The sequence below is a fragment of the Struthio camelus genome, chromosome 9, assembly GCF_040807025.1.
Source record: "Struthio camelus isolate bStrCam1 chromosome 9, bStrCam1.hap1, whole genome shotgun sequence".
Lineage (NCBI taxonomy): Eukaryota > Metazoa > Chordata > Aves > Struthioniformes > Struthionidae > Struthio > Struthio camelus.
This window is the reverse complement of record NC_090950.1, coordinates 22372634-22390831: the sequence shown is the minus strand read 5'-3', so window position 1 is coordinate 22390831 and position 18198 is coordinate 22372634. Positions and strand designations below refer to the sequence as shown.

The window sequence follows — 18198 nt, the reverse complement described above, 5'->3', positions numbered from 1 at the left end:
ACCTATCCTGTGTCAGCATAGCACATGCAGCTGCAACTCTACTGCCTGAGCATTAGACAGAGGGCTCCTTATTCTTCCTGATGGCAGTGTTCCCTTTGCTCCCCAAAGGGTCAAAACTCAAACGTGAGAAGTCTTGTTTGTTGATTAGATTTGCTGAATGCAGTGGAGAAGCCCTGTGTCTGTAAAATGGGAGCATGAAAAGAGCAGAGAGTGTGCTTCTACCTCAGTCACTGTCTTTGGACAACTATTGGATCATCTGTTAGTTACCTGCTAGTGTTTCCATTCCATTAGGGCTGAAGTTTGAGAGGGGAAATGGAGTCATTTCTTTCAGAAGTTAACGCAGCAGACTACAGCACACCGTAGATCTCTGAAGAGAACCTCTCTTTGCAAGGATCAGGTGATGCAGCCCTTTGGCCTGCTTCAGTATGCCTTAGACCCACCTGAGAGAGCTCTGAACTAGTGGTGGGGTTAGTGAAGGGTGGTCTGGAGGGTCCTTTATTCCTTTCCCTTTCCCAAATTTATATTTTTATTTATTTTCCCTTTTTTATTTCATCAGACAGTGGTGATGGGAATCACCGTATTTCCTTTGTCAGCTCAGCCTTTTGACTATTATTTTGTGATAAACTCTCTCAGATATCATCTATGCCAAATCTTTGGAAATCACTTAGTGAAGATTAACGGTTTCTCCATCTGTTGGCCTTGCTGTTATCCTGAAGAATCATAGACATTTGTCTGCCTGGTTTTGTTTTCCTCTGAGTCCAAGAGATGTTCAGGTGAACATTAAGCTTCTCTTCTTCTTCACCCATGCTCCAGAGAATTTCCACTTTCTGCCAGGTTATTTCTGAGCTAGGTTGTGGAGTCTCCTTCCTTGGAGATATTCAATCCTGGGCAACATGCTCTAGAGGACCCTGCTTGAGCAGGGGGGTTGGACCAGATGATCTCCAGAGGTCCCTTCCACCCTCAACCATTCTGTGATTACGGAAATACCAGTGGGGCTGGGGGTGGCCACTTCCCTCCCCAGAACCTTGTAAACCCAGTGCCTCCAACCAGATCAGGAATGGCTCTAGCAGGAGAGAATCTTTTCCCATAGTTTTAAATATTTTTATAGGCTTGTCTGGGTAACGGTTTCAGACTCTGAGGAATACTTATTCTGAGTGGGCCCAGGACAGCTGTGTGAGCGTGTTAAGGCAGCACGGTAGGTGCAGTGCGTTGGCTGGAGCTGAGCAAGTGGTGTGGGAGGGCGGCGGGCAGGGAAGGGGGTTTGTTGCCACGCGGGGACGCCGGGCCCCGGGTCGGCAGCGTCCTCCAGAGCAGCGCCTGCTCTGCGCTGGCTCTCGAGGCTTGTTTTTCACTCCAGCTCCTGCCTCTTCCCGGCTACCCTTTCTCATGCTTCTGGAGAAACGCTTCCCCTCCGCCGCAGGGGCAGCGGGGCGTGGGGAGGACGGCGCCATCACTAGATCCTGAGTGCCACAGGGACCCGAGATGGGCGATGGGGGGGCCGCCCCCGCCCCCGAACGGACTCCCCTCAGCGCGCAGCTCCGCACCAATGCGGGATTCGGGCCGCGCCCGCCGCGGGGCGTGCTGGGACTTGTCGTTTTCTCGGCCCGCAGGGTGCGGCGGCGCCTCTAGGCTGGCGGCTGCGGATTGGTCGTGAGGCACCACGTGCACGCCTGCCGCCTCTTCATTGGCTGGAGGCCCGCGATCCGTTACCTATGGGCCGGGCAAGAGGTGGCGAGGGGGTGGGAAGAGGGTGTCCGGCGTTGCTGCGGTAACGGCCGGGCGGGCCGCCCCGGGCATGGCGGCGGGGCGCGCCCCGGGGTGAGGAGAGGGCTGAGGGGGCCGTGTGTGTGAAGGGGGGGTCGGGGGAAGTGGGGGTCTTGTGGGGGCGGGGGCCGGGGTGGGGGAGGGTGTATGGAGGCGCTGGGAGGGCCCGGTTTGGGCAGAGGGGCCTGAGCGGGCTCCTGGGTGTCAAGTCAAGGTAGATGACCTTCTGGGGCCGGGGTGCGCCAGGCTGTGCCAAAGGAAGGTCCCCGCTAGCCATCTCTGGACCCTCTTGAGACCCTTTTCTGTTCTAGAAGGGGGGGGGGGGAATTTCGAGGGTAGTCTCTGATGCTGAAAGAAACAGGCAGTGGCACTACCTGGAGGAAGTGAGGGGCTTTCTATCTGTAAATCTCTCCCTCTTGCTTATTTGTTTCTCAGTTACAATTCCTAATTAATGCCCATTTATATTGTAGGTTGGTGCTTGGAAATATAAAGTCTTGGAGATAGCTAGCAGAGGTACTTGGGGTTGTGCTGAAAATGCTGGGAGAGAAAAAGCAATTAATTGTGAAAAGAGACCTTTACACAGATCCCACTTTTCCAGCCAGTGATACCTCTATATATTTTAATTATTGTACCCCACTTGCACAATTCAGAGGCGAGATCTCATGGTTGAGACCACAGGTGAGTTTTAAGATAGAAAAGCCTGAGATTTTAGGAGAACTGGACTTAATGATAGTAGACGGTAGTTAGCGTTGAGTGATTGCTTTTGACTGTGTTTGTTATTTTGAAACATAGCGATGATAAAGGCAGTGCATGTCAGTGTTAGCAATTTAAGTTATGATTTTTAAGTTTTGTGTACTTGTTCATAAGTTTGACTTAAATTCTGATGTGGAACTTCTGAATTCCATGGCGTTAACAGCAGTTCAGATATTTTATTATCAATATATTTCATTATGCAAATATACATGTGAAGTTAAAAACAGTATTATGTCACTCTCTGCTTTTTTAGTATATTGCATAACTGCTTGAAAGCAGATAGTTGGATTTTAAAGGTTGTCAAAAGGATATTGTTTTTTGCCGTTACTGAGGAATATTGTGCTTCAATAACAAAAGAGAAAGCTGTATGTTTCTGTTAAGTTTCTTACCTGTAGTATTGCTTTTAAACTGTTATTGCTGGATTTCAGAGCAAGCCATATGAGAGCTGAAAAGTTAAGAATGCATTTCCGCAGTACATTCTTTGAAACTAAAATATTTATGATACTGCTTTAGATGTGTGAAAAAAGTTAAGGCTATAAAAATGTAATGGAGAGAAAAAGTACATTGTCTCTGGTTGTATTATTTTTCTCCCCTACCTCTCTTGATGGTGGTAGAACAGTGATGGAGCCGCTGGCCTATGTGTTGATAGATATCAGAACTACTGAAGAAAAATTAAGCTAATTTTTCTGGTCTCAGTGTGGCTCTCATAATTGGATTTTCTGAGCGAAATTTTTTCTTTTTTTCTTTTTTTTTAAAGCTTTTCTTAATTTGGCCACATAGAATTAACAAACAAATGATTTCACAGAGCCCATTGTGCAACTTTCTGCTTTTCTACCTTACACCTTGCTCACTGTTGAGGACTGATTTCCATCCTTTGAAGCATTTATAGATGTGTGTTGTTAGGACTTTTCATTTGAAATCATCTTTCACTGCCAAGTAATCTATTTTTTATTGTCCTAGGAAAGGTTGTTCTCTTATGGGAATTTTAAAATTTGTGTAGCTTGCGATATGCAATGCTGTGTGAATGACCTCAATTCTGTCACCGTCTAATATCTAACAAGGAGCTGATTAACAGTGTCATCTTTTGCTTGCTTACTGGCCTCTCTGTTGAGGTTACTCTTGATGGTGGCATCTATTTAGTAAGATTTCTGAGGGAACTGGACTTACCTCACATAAAGCACGGACAAAATAGCCACGAGGCAGTAGTTTTGTTACTGCCTGCCTAGGCAGCGTCTAAAGAAGAAATGTTGTAGAGGTAAAAGCTGCCTTCTTTTGTGAGGAGTTTCTAGAGCCTTCCCGTTCCCTGAAACAGAATCTTACTTACACTGTCGTGTAGGATTTAGCTTTAAGTCCCTTCTCTTTCATTTTAGGAAATTTGTTCGACCCCTCGGTTATTTTCAGACAAGCCACAGGATGTGCAAGTAAAGCAAGGGATTTTGGGAGACTGTTGGTTCCTGTGTGCCTGTATAGCCTTGCAAAAGAGTAAATACCTACTAAATAAGGTATATAGAAGTTTCTTGTTTTGCATTTCAGAGGTTTTCTTCATCTGATTTACATTTGTATATTCTTCTTGAATCTATAGCATCCTGAATTTTCTTATGCTCAGCTTTTACTGCTTTTGTTGTGATTTTTTTTTTCTTCTATGCTTTATTCCAAACATTCAGTACATTTTAAAATGTTGATTTCCTTTACCAAAAGGAAAAAAATCACTCTTTGTCTTGACTTTGGCTTGTGTCATCTTTTTTTCCAGGTAATCCCTCCAGGTCAGCCTAGCTGGACAGATGAGTCATATCAAGGCTGTTTCACTTGTCGAGTCTGGCAGTTTGGACACTGGGTGGAAGTAACCATTGATGATCGCTTGCCTTGTCTTGGTGGTAAACTCTGCTTTTCCCAGTGTCAGACGGAAGATTTGTTTTGGCTTCCGCTATTGGAAAAAGCTTACGCGAAGTATGTGAACACTGTTACTGGGGGGAGTAAAGGGAGGTAGAATACCAGTTTACCTTATCTTCCCCTCATGTATTTTATCTGACTGCTTTGAGGGTATTTAGATTTGCCTGTAATTCCATATGAAGTACAGTGGGTGCCAGTTTTTCCATGCTGGGGTATGTAGAGGTCTCTTTAAACTGTAAATCTGCAAGATGCGTTTCTAACTGCCTGTAGAGTAAGATACTTTTACTGAGAGAACTAGGGTGAAAAGTAAGAGCTGAAATTCATTATTGGCTTATGGATTTAGATGGTGGTCATTAAGTCACTCTCCATTGGTCTTCTAATTTATGAAAGGCAAAGATTTTACTAATGCAGTATTTGAGGGTAGCTGAGGGCTCAGTGAAAAGCAGTCAGTCAGCTTGTAAATATTTTCACTGAAAGCAACAACATTACACCACTTTATGCTAGTTGAGGCTCTGCCTGTTTCACTGCTGCTTTCCCTTATTTGGCTTTTTTTTTTTTTTTTTTGGCAGGAGTTTATTATTTGTCAAACGTGTTAACAACATGTGTTTTTTCAAATGTAGCAATTTGAAATTTTATGAAACATCTAGCAAAATGCTGATGTTTGTCCGGACAGACAAAACAATTTGAAGACGAAACATGCTGGTAAGATAGGCACCAGGTGTCCAAAAGGACTTGGAAGAAAGTTTGTGGTTGCCAGCAGAGGGCAGAAAAAGACTTTAAACATGAAGTAATTTCCTTAACTGTGGATATGGTGAGCCTAAGCTGCGAAGCAGCTAGAGCATGTTAAAGCTTCTCTGTATTGTAGGTTTGAAAGGTAGTATTCTTTATTTGCTTGTTTTCTCTAGAATCTTATCATTCTATCTTGGTAGTCTTTCTCTGATGTATTTTGCTCTGTTTTGCAGTCACTGCATCAGATAGGATAGTCTCTGGATTTACCTAAACTTTTGGAAGGAAGCACAAGTTTGGTGGTTTGTGCAGAGTGAACAAAGACTAATAATAAGAAAAACTGTTATTTACTTATACAAAATGTAATTGTATCATGAAAGATGATGTAGTACACAGATTATAAGGTACAAGCGACTAGAACTATGAGCGGTTTCTGTATACGAAGGAATACATTTTAATAAATTTCCCATCAAGCAATTAAATGTCTGATGGCTTGCATACTATTTTATTTATAGCATATAACATATGAAGAATATGTACTTTCCCTTGCCTGCTAGGGTATGAGGTAGGGTACAGTTGTGGTTAGAGTATGGAGCAGGATTGAAAATATGCAAGAACCACGTTTATTTAGTTGTGATGTTCACAGAAACTTTTTTTCTTTCTTTTAAATAGACTGCATGGATCTTATGAACAATTGTGGGCAGGACAGGTAGCAGATGCTGTAGTTGATTTGACTGGAGGTATTGCTGAAAGATGGACCCTGAAAGACCCTGGAAGAAACATGGAGAAAGAGAGGACTGGTATGGTTTTGGAGAAGATGGTGTTTAGGAGATTAATGAATCTGAAAGAACAGTGTGTCATAAGCTGCTCCGTCCTCAATTCCAGACAAGGTAATAGTAAAGTTCTAGGCATCTTTAAGTTAAATTCTCAATTTAGCAGTATTCAGAGTGCAAGACAGCCAGTAGTTGTGTAGTGCTAATTCTGCTGCTATGTGAGTTTCATGGTGCAGTTATATCTAACCTTATTTAAATAACGAATTAAGGATACTATTCAGGTTGGGGCGGGGGTTATACAAGATGACTGGGAAGCTAGTGTGATCAATTCTCCGGTGAAAAAAATGAATTTCATCACCAAGAGTTTGTAGAAGCTTGAAGTCAACAAATCAGTTAATGCATTTTAAAATTTTGAAGTATTCTATTTCTGTGTGTTCACAAATAAAATGAGCTGTTTGTTTTTTTTATGCTGTTTTTATACTGATTTATTAACTTTAAAACTCGAAATTGTTTTCTTTCACAAGACAGTTTAATGGCTTTCATTGGAAAATATTGGGTATGTTCTTTTGTTTAGCTTCTAATGCTATGCTATTTTTCTGTTCAGGCGCAAGTGAACTAGGAGAATTTCATGCCTTTATTGTGATAGACATGCTGAATCTTCCTAAAGTGTCAGGCAAGGAAATCTTCCTACTACGGATACGAAACCCCTGGGGGAGGCGATGCTGGAAGGGTCCCTGGTGTGAGGGGTGAGTAGGTTTATTTTTATTTGGAAAGTGCTTTGTGAAAGAGTTCTGAAGCACAGAGCATATCTATGTATTGCAAAGGTGAATGTTGCTAATAGACTGTAGTGGAGGGGAGAGACTTTGGTTTATAGGTAACCTTTTTGAGAGTTCAGTAGTTCATACAACTCTTCAGTTGTAAGAGTGATCATTTTGATGTGTTACTTCTGGTAATCTCAATTTTTTTTAAAATATTGAATAGCTTTTATTTACCAAAGCATCGTGCTTTTTTTTAAGAGATAAACTTACAGGCTTAATATGTTGGTTTTATTTTCTTCTGTCTCCCATTTTTGTTGGGCATGATTTTTGTCCTTTTTGCTCTGCGGTTGGTCTGAGGAACTTTGCTCAAATGACGTTTGTGACTTGTAGTCGCTCAGCCACGCTTGGATCTTTTCATTTTATCTTGTCTCAGAGTTGCCAGAGATAAAGAAGAGTATACGTACAAAACACGAAATGTAGCAGAAGGAAAGATACTTGTGTGTTCTGAAGCTGTTGTTGCTGATGAACATGAGTAGAAGAAGTTGGAGTCAGTGCAGAGTACACGTAAAGAAGAGATATGTTTTAAAGGAAATGCAAGACTGTATTTAGTAGTCAAATAGCTAGCAATAACAAGAATGAAGGGGCAGACCCTATTGGTTTATTTAAAAAATGTTAGGATATTTAGACTGTGTGAAAGAACGTTCAGTTCCTGACCCAAGGACCTTTCAGCATTAAAATATGGTAATATGATGATGTTAATAAGCAGTTTAGAGAATTAGATTTTTGTGGACTTCAAAAGATAATTTAATCATGTTAAAGGATGCTTAATGTATTTTGATTTTTGTTGAGTTTTTGTTATACGCTCGGTCTCTTGTAGTAGTTTGATTGTCAAACAGTAACTCGCCAAACAGTTGCGAGAGGATTGCATTTCATTGAGCAGCCTTAGAGCCCAGTCTTAGTCAAGTGCAGAACTCCACTTCGTTGCTAGCGGAGCAAATAAAAACGTTGAAAGTACTAGCTTTTAGTGGGCCCCAAATAATTAGTTGTTTAAATTCTTGGTTTGTCATCCTGGCTTAGGTTTATCATCATGGCTTGGGTTTATCATAGGGATAACCTGCTGCTTGCTTCGTATGAATAGTGTTTGTTCATGTTCACTGTACAGGATTAAAAAGTCTTCCAGGCTAGTCACTGCGCAGCTTGGTTCACTTCTTTCCTCGCTGTTTTTAAAAGCTGTTAGAAATCATTGTTTTGGCTCATGCACTTTGGACACTGTACTGTCCTCTGTAAGCAAAGTAGCTACTTCACATGGAAGTATGGTACTCTATTCCATCTGATGCTGGGTTGGTTTCTTTCTAAGTTTTCTTTCAGATGTTGTGATTCCTACTTTCTGTTGTCCATCTCACTCACTAGCAGTGTGTATGCCGGAAATATCGTATGCAAGTATTTGACAATAAAATGAAGAAACCTATTTTTATTGTCCTGCTACACAGAATATTTGATAGAAGTAAATAATATTATGGAACTTTGTGGGCAAAGAACTAACTTTAACTTCTGTCTTATTATGTGCAGTGGTCAAGGATGGAGCCAGCTGGATCCAGTAGCTGCCTCAGAAATGCTCTCTCAGATCCAAGAGGGAGAATTCTGGGTTGATGAAGAAGAATTTTTTAGGGAGTTTGATGAGATTACCGTGAGTTTTCCCATCAATGAGGAAGGTCAACTTCAGAGCCTCTATACAGGTGTGGTATATAAAAAGATCTTTCCTGTACAAATAATTTTATTTCAATGGGAGAAACTAATTAGAATTGCAAATACTGTAACTAGACCATAATTTCTCTTTGCCAGTCTTTCCCTCTGTTCCTGACCTGTAGACCTTTTCTGTCTCTACTGCTGGGAAGAAAAGAGGGACAAGGATATTGCAGATCTTTAGAGGAGTTTTTAATTTTTCACTGAGATCTAGTTACTTGCTAGTGTGAAGATTACCCTTCTCTCTAGAGGGCTGCTGTTTTGGAAAGCCTTGAGTGTTTTTTGGTTTTTTGTTTTGAGATGAAAGATAAGCTTCAGATTTCTAAAAACAGCTTGCTTGTTACCTCTAAAAATCATGTCCTCAATCTGCCATTACCAGTTGTGACAGCTATTCTCGTGGCTCTCAAATCTTGGTCATGAATATTTGTTTGGAGAAAGCATCAGGGTTGTCTTGCAGCATTTCTCTCTGGGCTGGGGAATCTCTGAAAAATCTGTTACATAAAATTAAATAATCTCCAGTGGCTGAATTCTGCACCATGTTTTTTGTATTTTGTTAGAGAAAGTGCTGTTTCACTCTCAGAATCTTTTTGGATCCTGGGTGAGAGGCCAGTCTGCGGGTGGCTGCCGTAACAACAGCAGCTTCCCTACCAATCCTAAGTTCTGGCTGAGAGTGTGTGAGAAGAGTGAGGTGTGCATTGCTCTGCTGCAGAAACACAGGAAATACAGTCCAGACTGGGCTGGAAGAATTCAAAATCTGACTCACTTAGCAGAGGAGACTCTATCTTTGACTGAAGGCATACAAAGAAATATACAAAGAAAGAATTATCAGGCTGTGGGACTGCATGTGTGGAAGGTAATTTGGAAGTGACGTTTTTCTTTTGGCAAATGGAAGTTTTAAACATTACTGAAACATTTGACTAAATCATTCATTTTCTACGACAGTGATATGGTTCAACTGTTCAGATGTTTTACATCTGATTTATGTTAGAATGATCCTGTTCATCTCATAAAGCAGTTACTGTCTGCACAACCTATTAGTGGACTAGCACTTTTTTCTCATCTCTGAGTGCCAAGTAGCAGTACTTTGGGGACTGTTCCAAATTAGTGCATGACGCTTCAGGCTGATTATTCGATCATGATTCCTAAATCTCCTTCTCCTGAATATTAACTTTTTATGTTCCCTCTGATGTTCAGCTTGTTTGCTGGTACTCTCTTCCTTACTTTTTCCTTCTTGTATGAGTGTACCAGTGTAAAAATGGTTTAAACAATATTTGATCATGTTCAATTTTATAAAAGCTCGTAATTTTTCCTAAAACACTGTGCATCATTATGCATCTATTCTAGGTGGAGAAGAAGCGATTTAACCTTCCAAAGACCCTCTCTGCTCCTCCAGTTGTAGGTACTGTATGCCATTCCTATGACAGAGAAGTACATGTATGCTGTGACCTTTCCCCTGGGTATTATCTTGTTGTTCCCAGCACTTTTCTGAAGGATGAAATAGGGCATTTCTTGCTTCGTGTGTTTTCAACGGGAAGGATCTCTCTCAGGTAGGTTTTAAAAGAAATAGAAAATTTCATAAAATTCTTGGCATGAACACGTACATGAATTATGGCACTATGTGTAAATGTTCAGAATGATTTGAAAGTTGTGCCGAGTACTAAATTACAGCATTATTTTGTCTTTGAATTCAGGTAAGTAGTCGCTATCCCCTTGTTTTTTGCGTGAAGCTGCTATTACCCTTTGTTAAATACCTCAGAGTGCCTCAGGGCACTCTATGGAAGTAGTTAGATGAGTTGCATCTTGACTCCAGCAATTGTAGCGTAGTATTTTGAGAAAGTTCATGTTTCCTAAAGGAACTGAGTAACTTTCTGCAGAGCATATTTCTCAATATGTGGAAGTTGGTTCTTCATGTATGGAGAAATTAAGATGTACCGCAGGAGTTAAAAGCCGCTATTATTACTACAATCGGTGACAGAAAAGGAGAGCAGTAAGTATATTATCATGTATGCTGGAAAAAATCTTGGCGCACATACTAACAAAAAAGTGTCTGACACACAATATTGTTGACAGCAAGCAGTACAGCTTTAAATGCAAATGGAGCATTAGCAGCGGACATGGATGACGTAATATTCTCGGCTCATCCTCACAGGAGAGGCATGGAAAATAGCAGTGACCTTTACGCTGTTGTCTTTAGTGGAATGAAGAATTGGATTTTGAATTAAAGCATTCAACACTGACAGTACAACTGAACTTGCTAATTGTGAATGCCTAGAGAAGTTTCCCACCATTATGATAAAACACTTGGAAGGATCACTGCATACTGTGTCCTGTCCGATCTTTCCTCATACCTTGTAACACAAAATAGACTTTTATAATGGACTTGGAGCAGTCTTTCTGTATAGCAATGCTTGCGGATCCAACAGGAGACGTAAGCAATGTCAACCATGTAGCTTCTGATCGATTCTAATTTTTTTGACTGTAGCAGACTACAGAGCTATCTCAACACTTTTAAGTCAATTATTCATGAGCAATTATATGACCATAGCCTTGAAGTAAATACTTAAGAAGATATGGGAATTAGCAAAGTTATACCTTCATCCAATAAAACTGAAAAAAATCTTATCTAGCAGCTTGCACCAGGTAAGCCATATACAGAAGCAAAATGTACCGTTGGCAACATGTTTAAAAGATGTTAACATTTTTTGATATCACGGTAATACGCTGTCAAATCAGACCTCCTTGACAGCAGCTGGCAAATCATGCTACAAAGCCAGAACATGCATTAATCATTTACTCTGCAGGATTTGGAATCAAGATTTAGACCACATAAAGGTCTGCAAAACTATGATGCTAATTTTGCTGAACGGGTGCCAGACTTTCTATCAGCAGTATGTAGTTTCCAGACAATGTGCATCTGTATAGCATGTTGCACTTTAGGTGATGGGATAAAATTTGCAGTAATGGTGTGAAGTATAACATTCTTCCCGAGACTAAAACAGAGGTGCCGGCATCGATATGTGTCTAGAATGGACAACCCTAGAACATCAGAACAGCTGTTAACGTGTTCTCAACAAATGTGTTTCCCTGGAACACTGGAAATAAGAACAGATGAAATGTTTGAAGTTATGCTGAAGTGTGGTTTCAAACACTACAGAACTGATATTGATACTAAATAGTTTCTTGTGGTTGTGAGAAGCAGTGCTGAACTAAGAGCAAAATGTGGGGTAATGTTACAAAGAGTGATGAAGTCAGCAGGCAAAATGGTAGTCTCCTCTGGTTAAAGATGTAGTGTTTTTAAAAAAAAAGAATGCAGTTGCTAGTTTGGTTTTACTGCTGTGGTCATGTGTGCTCAAGACACTATAACTGCGTCGCTTTCAGCTACGAAGAGCAGCTTAAGAGTACTGAGGAAAATGTGTAAATTGCATTATTGCATGATTGTACAAAAATCTATGTGGCTTTAGGGGAGAGTGTGTGCATGCAATGTTGTTCTTTTGGAGTTCTGTGAATTATCTAAGGACTTGGAGTTTTATGGTTCTTTTGGGGGGAAATGGAAGTTCAGTGTATTCACATAGGCTTTTGCAATACTAGTTCATTTTCTGTGAGCTGAGTGCCTCGATTTGAGAATTGAAGTTGCACAAATTTTGCACATTTAGTTCCTTTTTCTGTTTTACATTTGATAGTGAGATAAAACCACCACCCACTGATGCTACCTTCTGTGAAGAATTCCCAGCAGGTGAATGGGAGACGGTGCAGCTGCAGGGATGCTGGAAAAATGGTCAAAGTGCTGGAGGTAGCAGGAACTTCCCCTCCTTCCATATCAATCCCTGCTTTCCCCTCTCCATTCCTGCAGGACCGGGAAAAAGCAGTGTGAAAGTTACCCTCCGTCAGCACTGTCAAGATAGCAAGTGTCGTCCAATAGGTTTCCATATTTTCCAGGTGAGGCTTTTGGTCAAAGTGATTGTTCATTTGCCAAGTATAAAGGTAAGCCTGTCAGTCAGGTCATTGCATCTTGCCCTGGGCAAGGGAAATGCTGCTTCTAGGAAAAATGCAGGCTGATCGTGTGAAGTAATGCATGTGAAAATAACTACATACTGCTTGTAACCAGATGTCTGGTTCCACTGAATCCTTCCAAAATCCTAGATTAGTTTAGAAAGGATGATCTCTTGAAGATGGCTTTTAGGATTAATGCTGTAGCAGGTTAACCGTGAATAAAACTATGCAGACAATTTTTAAAAAGTGTTTTTGTTTTGTTTTCAGTTTTTGCCCAGATGCAAAGAATTCTCAGTGTCTTAGTGACTGAGGACCAAACTTTTTGGTAACTCTTTATTAAAAAAAAAAAACTTTTCTTCATCTCTAGTAATTATTTGCTTGTCTATTGGCAAGTGATACTGAACCTTCAGACAAGATCAGAATTCAAAAAGGCTTTGGTAGGTCGAAGAGATGATCTGAAACAAAACTAGGTGTGATCTAATGTGGACAAGTGCAGGTTCTACATGTGTGTGCCAGTGATCAACTCCATAAACATAGGCTGGGAAACATCAGGTTAGGTGGCTGTTTTGCCAGGAAAAATATATAGGCTATAGTGGAGCATGAACTCAAAATGAATCGATCTCATGAGGCTTGGTAAGAAATCAGTAAAGATGAAGAAACTTGCATGTAAAACAAATGATTCTTATTTATTTATTTATTTATTTATTTATTTATTTATTTATTGCTTTTTGCTTTACACAGCAGAGGTCTGACTTCAGCTTACTTTATTTTCTGAAAAAGTGTTTTAAAAAGATGTCGCCCAAGCGGCGAGACTGGAGTTGAGCAAGGATGATCATATATCTAGAATATTATATATGTGAAGAAAGATTGAAAGAATGATTTTTTTTTTTTATCGGAGACTGATGAGAAGTATAATAAAAGTTTTTAGTACAGAAAATTCCACTGGAAAGAGGAAGGACACAGTTTATTCACCTGACCCATGAGGTGGAAGTGCAGCAAGGAAAATTGAGGTTAGACATTTGAAACAAGCTTTAGAGCTATATGGGTAGTGTCTTGCATAAACTGTATATAAACCTGCTAGGAATGATTTAGCTTTATTTACTACTGCCTTATGACAGGAAGTGTGAACTAGAAGATTTCTTGAAGGTACCCCCCCCCCCCATCCTTATTTTCTGAGGTTCTGTACATAAGGGTGAGCGTTTGGAGTGGAATAGATGTGGAACACGTAACACTTTAAACTTGCGAGATCTTGACTATTTAAAAAGATATGCATGTGTTCATTCTTTTTGGCAGGTACCTAACAGCAATTGGGAACCACATACTTCCTCTTTTATACACTTGGAGCCACTGGTTAGCTGTGTACCTCACTGCTATTCACAGGAAGTAAGCCAACTTTGCAGACTTCCTGCAGGAAGTTACATAATTATACCTTCTACGTACTTGCCAAATACAGAAGGCAATTTTACAATAATCATAGCAACCAAGATAGACAGGTAAAAATATATTGCCCTCTGTTTGCGTTTATAGTATTTTTTTAAGTGCTTGTATTGCAGAATGTTTGGGTACAGTAACTGTAGTAATGTGTTCTCACTTTTTATAGAAACATTTTTTCTATTTAGTCTTTGTATTGGTGTTTCATTCTCAAGCACCACTTACATACAGCTTTGACTATATTGGAAGAATGACTAAAAAAGTAGTATTTGTTCACCTTTCAGCAGTTGCTGAGTAACAGGTGCCCTAGGCTGCTGGAGAAGATGGCACTGAAGCAGCAGAGTATCAGCTATATCCAGATATTAGGATTTATGTCAAAGCTTTGCTGTTTTTTTTTAACAAACAGTGTTGTTTTTGAGAAACTAATGAGTTGCAAGACTTATTCCAGGTAGTTGCTCCTAGTGTGAGTTATAATAGGTCTGAATCAGGGTTAGTAGGTTCCCTAACCTTCCCTGTGGGTAAGGTTGTCGAACAAAGCCTAGCTTAACGTTCTCCTCTTCTTGGAGTGGGATGAAGTGATGGATGTTTGCAAATATCCCAGTACTTGGAGTAGAAATAAGTGTGTTTTTGATTTTTATTTATTTATTTTGACAGGAAGCGCATTCACAGCCAGGAGACACTTGGACAGGTGTTACAAGAAGTGAGTGATACACTTCCATTTGTTCGGTTGCTCTAAAGGTGACGCAGAGGCATCATCAAGGCTTACGTATTAGCTAATATTGAGAGTTGTGCAATAGCAGATAGGACTTTGAATGTTCTCATTTAGTTGCTGCACACTGGTAATCAGTGAAGCTTTAAAAAAAATCAGTATTTCAGAAAATCTTTGTTTTTCTTGGTTTCTCAAGCAGTGAAATAACAGTTGTAAGCAACTACTAGACTTTGTCTTCTCACACGACTCAGATATGCGGAAGCTTCTCTGGCTATTTTCTGAAGTCGTTATTTTCTCCTTTGAGTCCTTCCTCAGTGCCTAGCTCCGCTGTGATGTCTGTGAGAAAGTGGATAATTAGTGATGAGTAGATGGTAGTACTTCAATTTTGCATTTACTTTGAAAAGAATAAACACTCTGTGTTTGGATGTAATTTGATATATTCATTCTTCTTTGTCACCATAAATCTGCTTGCTTTGTTATATGTTGTGGTCTTCCTCCATCTGGTTGACTCTGGTATTGGTTGGGACTCCTAGGTGTTGGTATTTAGAAATCCCAGTAATACTAAAATCTTGTGAAGACACTTTAAAAAAACGAAACAAAACAAAAAAACACAGCAAAAATAAAAGAAAAGGGAATGGGCAGTTCAAAGACTAGCTTGTGCCATATTTGGGTTTCATATTTTACTTGCTTTTCCTCACAAGCCTGCACACAAAGTATCCTATAATTGTAATCTTCACTGGTGTGTGGACTATTCCGATAAAGTTAACCTAACCTATTTAACATTTTGATGATCATATTTTGCTCATTTAGCTGTGCGAGCACTGGCTTGTTAGCACTTACGGTATTTTTACTTGGTGGAAAGGAGAGCTTTGAATGTGTTGCTTCAACAACTATTTAAAGATATCTGATTTGGTTGGTGGATCAAAGCATGGTCTTGATGATACTCTTTGCTTATTACGTGAGATCAGGACCATCTAGGTACTTGGCCCTTTCTCTCTGAGGCTTTGACAAAAACAAAACAAAAAAATCTGAGGAAAAACTCTCCTCACTCAAGATTAGAACTGGCTTACTAATTTTCCTGTTCTAGGTCATGTTGACCAGTGATTACATTTTGTCCTTAAAACCACACAAACAGTATGGATTTTATGTGCTTCACGGAAACTGGCAAAGACCTGTATGTACTTTTCTCATGGTGCCTGTTGTTTTAGTATTTAGAAGCCAAAGTATGTAATGAATCCTTTATTATTGTTGTTTTGGAAACAAAACATTGCAAGGCTATTATTACAGAAGAAAGGATATATGCAAAGATATTTTATAATATTAGTCCATAAAAGTGGTTGGACCTGGGAAAATTGGGCTTGCTGAAATCAAGGGAAAAAATAATTCAGGATTCTTCAGGACTCGGAAAATTTGGAAGTGGCAGTTGTCCGTGCCAGTGACAGATCTTGTTGATCTCTGAATCTCATCTCCAAGAGGACAGGGCTTTTCTAAAGACTGGATTTTAAATCATTTAATGCTTTCAGAGGTTTAACCTCTGAAGGGTTTAGGCAGTCTGCCTCACTGAGAAGATGAGCTATTAATGTGCATCACAGCAGAGCTGGATGTCAGTGGATTTTTCTGCAAGTTTGTCTATATGACTTCTAACTACTGAAGCGATGGGATTTATGAGTTTTGGTTTTATTAAGTTGTTTCACAGGAAGAGCTGGCATGATGTTATTTGGCCTTAATTTCTAAGTCTTTCTTTTCTCTGTTTTACTTTAATTCTCTATGAAATTCCTTTCCTTCTTGACATCTAAAAGAAGTTAGCTCATGGAATAGCTTTCTTTCTGCCTTGTTCATTTTCCTGTAGGTCTCCTTTACAACTGTGATGAAAAGGTAGTCTGGAATTCTCACACTGTCGTTTTGGGAAACACTGGAAAGCCAAGGAACGTCTCACCTCCTGCTGTTTCCAGTTTTAAATGGAGTAACAAGAAGATAATCTTAGCCCAGTTTTTCACTGATACCAACTGTCAGGCCTACAGTGACTTCTCTGTAAAAATACCTCCTTAATCATACACACTCTGAATATTTGTTCTTTCTGTACTTTTTGGAACCAGCATTGTACAGCGGGTCTTCATAAGGTACCTCAGTTCTTCACAAATGCAGGTGGAGAATACGTGCATGTTTTAATCCATGCTACCGTTTTAGAAGAAAAGCAGAAAAACGTATATGCATAGTGAAATAATATTTGGGAAAAAATATTCGTGCTTACAGAGCAACTTCAGGAGACCAAAGTGGGAACATGGAGAAAAGAAACTGGAGTCTTTTTTTTCTGGTAGAACATACCTCAGGAACCGTCAGAATACACTGGAGTAGAGAAAGTCAAAGTTGGCATCCTACACTGCCAGTCATGCTGCTTGAGCACTTTTATCATGGACCCTTTGCTAAACCATGTAAATGGTAGGTTGAGAAGGAAGATTTTTGGTGAGTTTTTCTTTAATGAGCCACCACAAAGGAAAAAATTTAAGACTTGAAAACTTTTATTTATGAACTATCATGTGGGACTGCTTTTGTAAATCTCTAAGAATGGTGTTTTAGGCAAGATTTGCCCTCACTGTAAGAAAAACAAAGTTTAAGAGATTTTTTCCTTAATTTCTGTTAGAAAGTATTTCTTACTCAAGGAGGGTTTTTTAGATAGTATATTTTCCTCAATAAAAATGGAGTAATGTTATGAACTTTTACAATGTCTTTTATTAAAAAGGTGAAAACTGCCGATGATGTCTTTGTTTTGTGATAGTAAACTTTGCAATGTGTTGGAGCTCTGGTGTTTTTACTAAATGGGAGATGAACACTGGAAATAGAAGACTTACTCTCCTCACTAATATTACTAATATTCTACTTTCGCTTTTAACTACATCCCAGCATAATTTGCTTTTGGTCCCATTGAACTTTGAAAACCAAAACCATCTTGCAGCTGAATTTTAAGTGGTCAGACCTTTCCACATCTGTTGTGGAAGGATGAGGTAACAAAAGGAAACACCACGAGTACCATATCTCTAATGTGCAAAGGACTGTATCTGGTGCTTGCCTTAACAAATATTGGCATCTTCTTTTATTATCTTCATTTCTTGAAAAGGCTATTACTCTCAAATAGTAAATCATTGAAACAATAGTGTTTCTCAATAGAGGTCTAGTAAAAGAAGAAAAGCTTTGTGAGAAGAGCACCTGGATCCGAGAGATGTGGTAAAATAGGAAACAGATACTGAACAAGTAGTTGAAAGGTTTTCTAAAGGAACTGTGATAGAATAGGCCCTATTCAGCAAACACTTATTCAGCAAACATTGACGTTTGTTACAATACATAATGCTCCTAGGGAGTATGGAAGGAAAAGGAGTCAAAACTGAGTGTATGTACTCTGGTAACTTCTGCAAAAAGATACAAGAAAAGAACCGTGAAGAAAAGAACTTTTATGAATGCAGAGGAGTGAATAACAGCATGCTGAAATAAAACTTTAATTTGTACGTCCTTGCTGCATCAGAACAGTTCTGCTATTTTGACTGAGCACACATGCAGAAAGCTCTGCTTGATACAGATCACTTCTCTAAAATACTGCATCTAACTCATTGCTACTGTGAGTATGTAAATGCTTTATTTTTTTTTTCTAACATGTTATTGTGTACTT

The 18198-nt window shown here is 39.6% G+C and overlaps 1 protein-coding gene across 6 annotated transcripts in view; it reads left to right on the top strand.

Moving 5' to 3' along the window:
* Positions 1-1702: 1702 nt before the first annotated feature.
* Positions 1703-18198, top strand: part of CAPN10 (calpain 10) — a 51890-nt gene continuing 35394 nt past the window's right edge. The window contains exons 1-14 of one of the 6 annotated variants that reach the window (XM_068954076.1): positions 1706-1818; positions 2235-2442; positions 3888-4019; positions 4268-4464; positions 5806-6023; positions 6511-6652; positions 8234-8400; positions 8965-9260; positions 9752-9954; positions 12088-12140; positions 12258-12343; positions 13691-13890; positions 14483-14528; positions 16387-18147. In XM_068954076.1, the coding sequence (XP_068810177.1) occupies positions 2299-2442; positions 3888-4019; positions 4268-4464; positions 5806-6023; positions 6511-6652; positions 8234-8400; positions 8965-9260; positions 9752-9954; positions 12088-12140; positions 12258-12343; positions 13691-13890; positions 14483-14528; positions 16387-16416 (1914 nt within the window). In that variant the 5' untranslated portion in view covers positions 1706-1818; positions 2235-2298 and the 3' untranslated portion in view covers positions 16417-18147. Of the gene's footprint in view, positions 1819-2234; positions 2443-3887; positions 4020-4267; positions 4501-5805; positions 6024-6510; positions 6653-8233; positions 8401-8964; positions 9261-9751; positions 9955-12087; positions 12344-13690; positions 13891-14482; positions 14529-16386; positions 18148-18198 lie in introns of all 6 variants that reach the window. The other 5 variants (XM_068954075.1, XM_068954074.1, XM_068954077.1 and 2 more) reach the window with 5 other exon arrangements.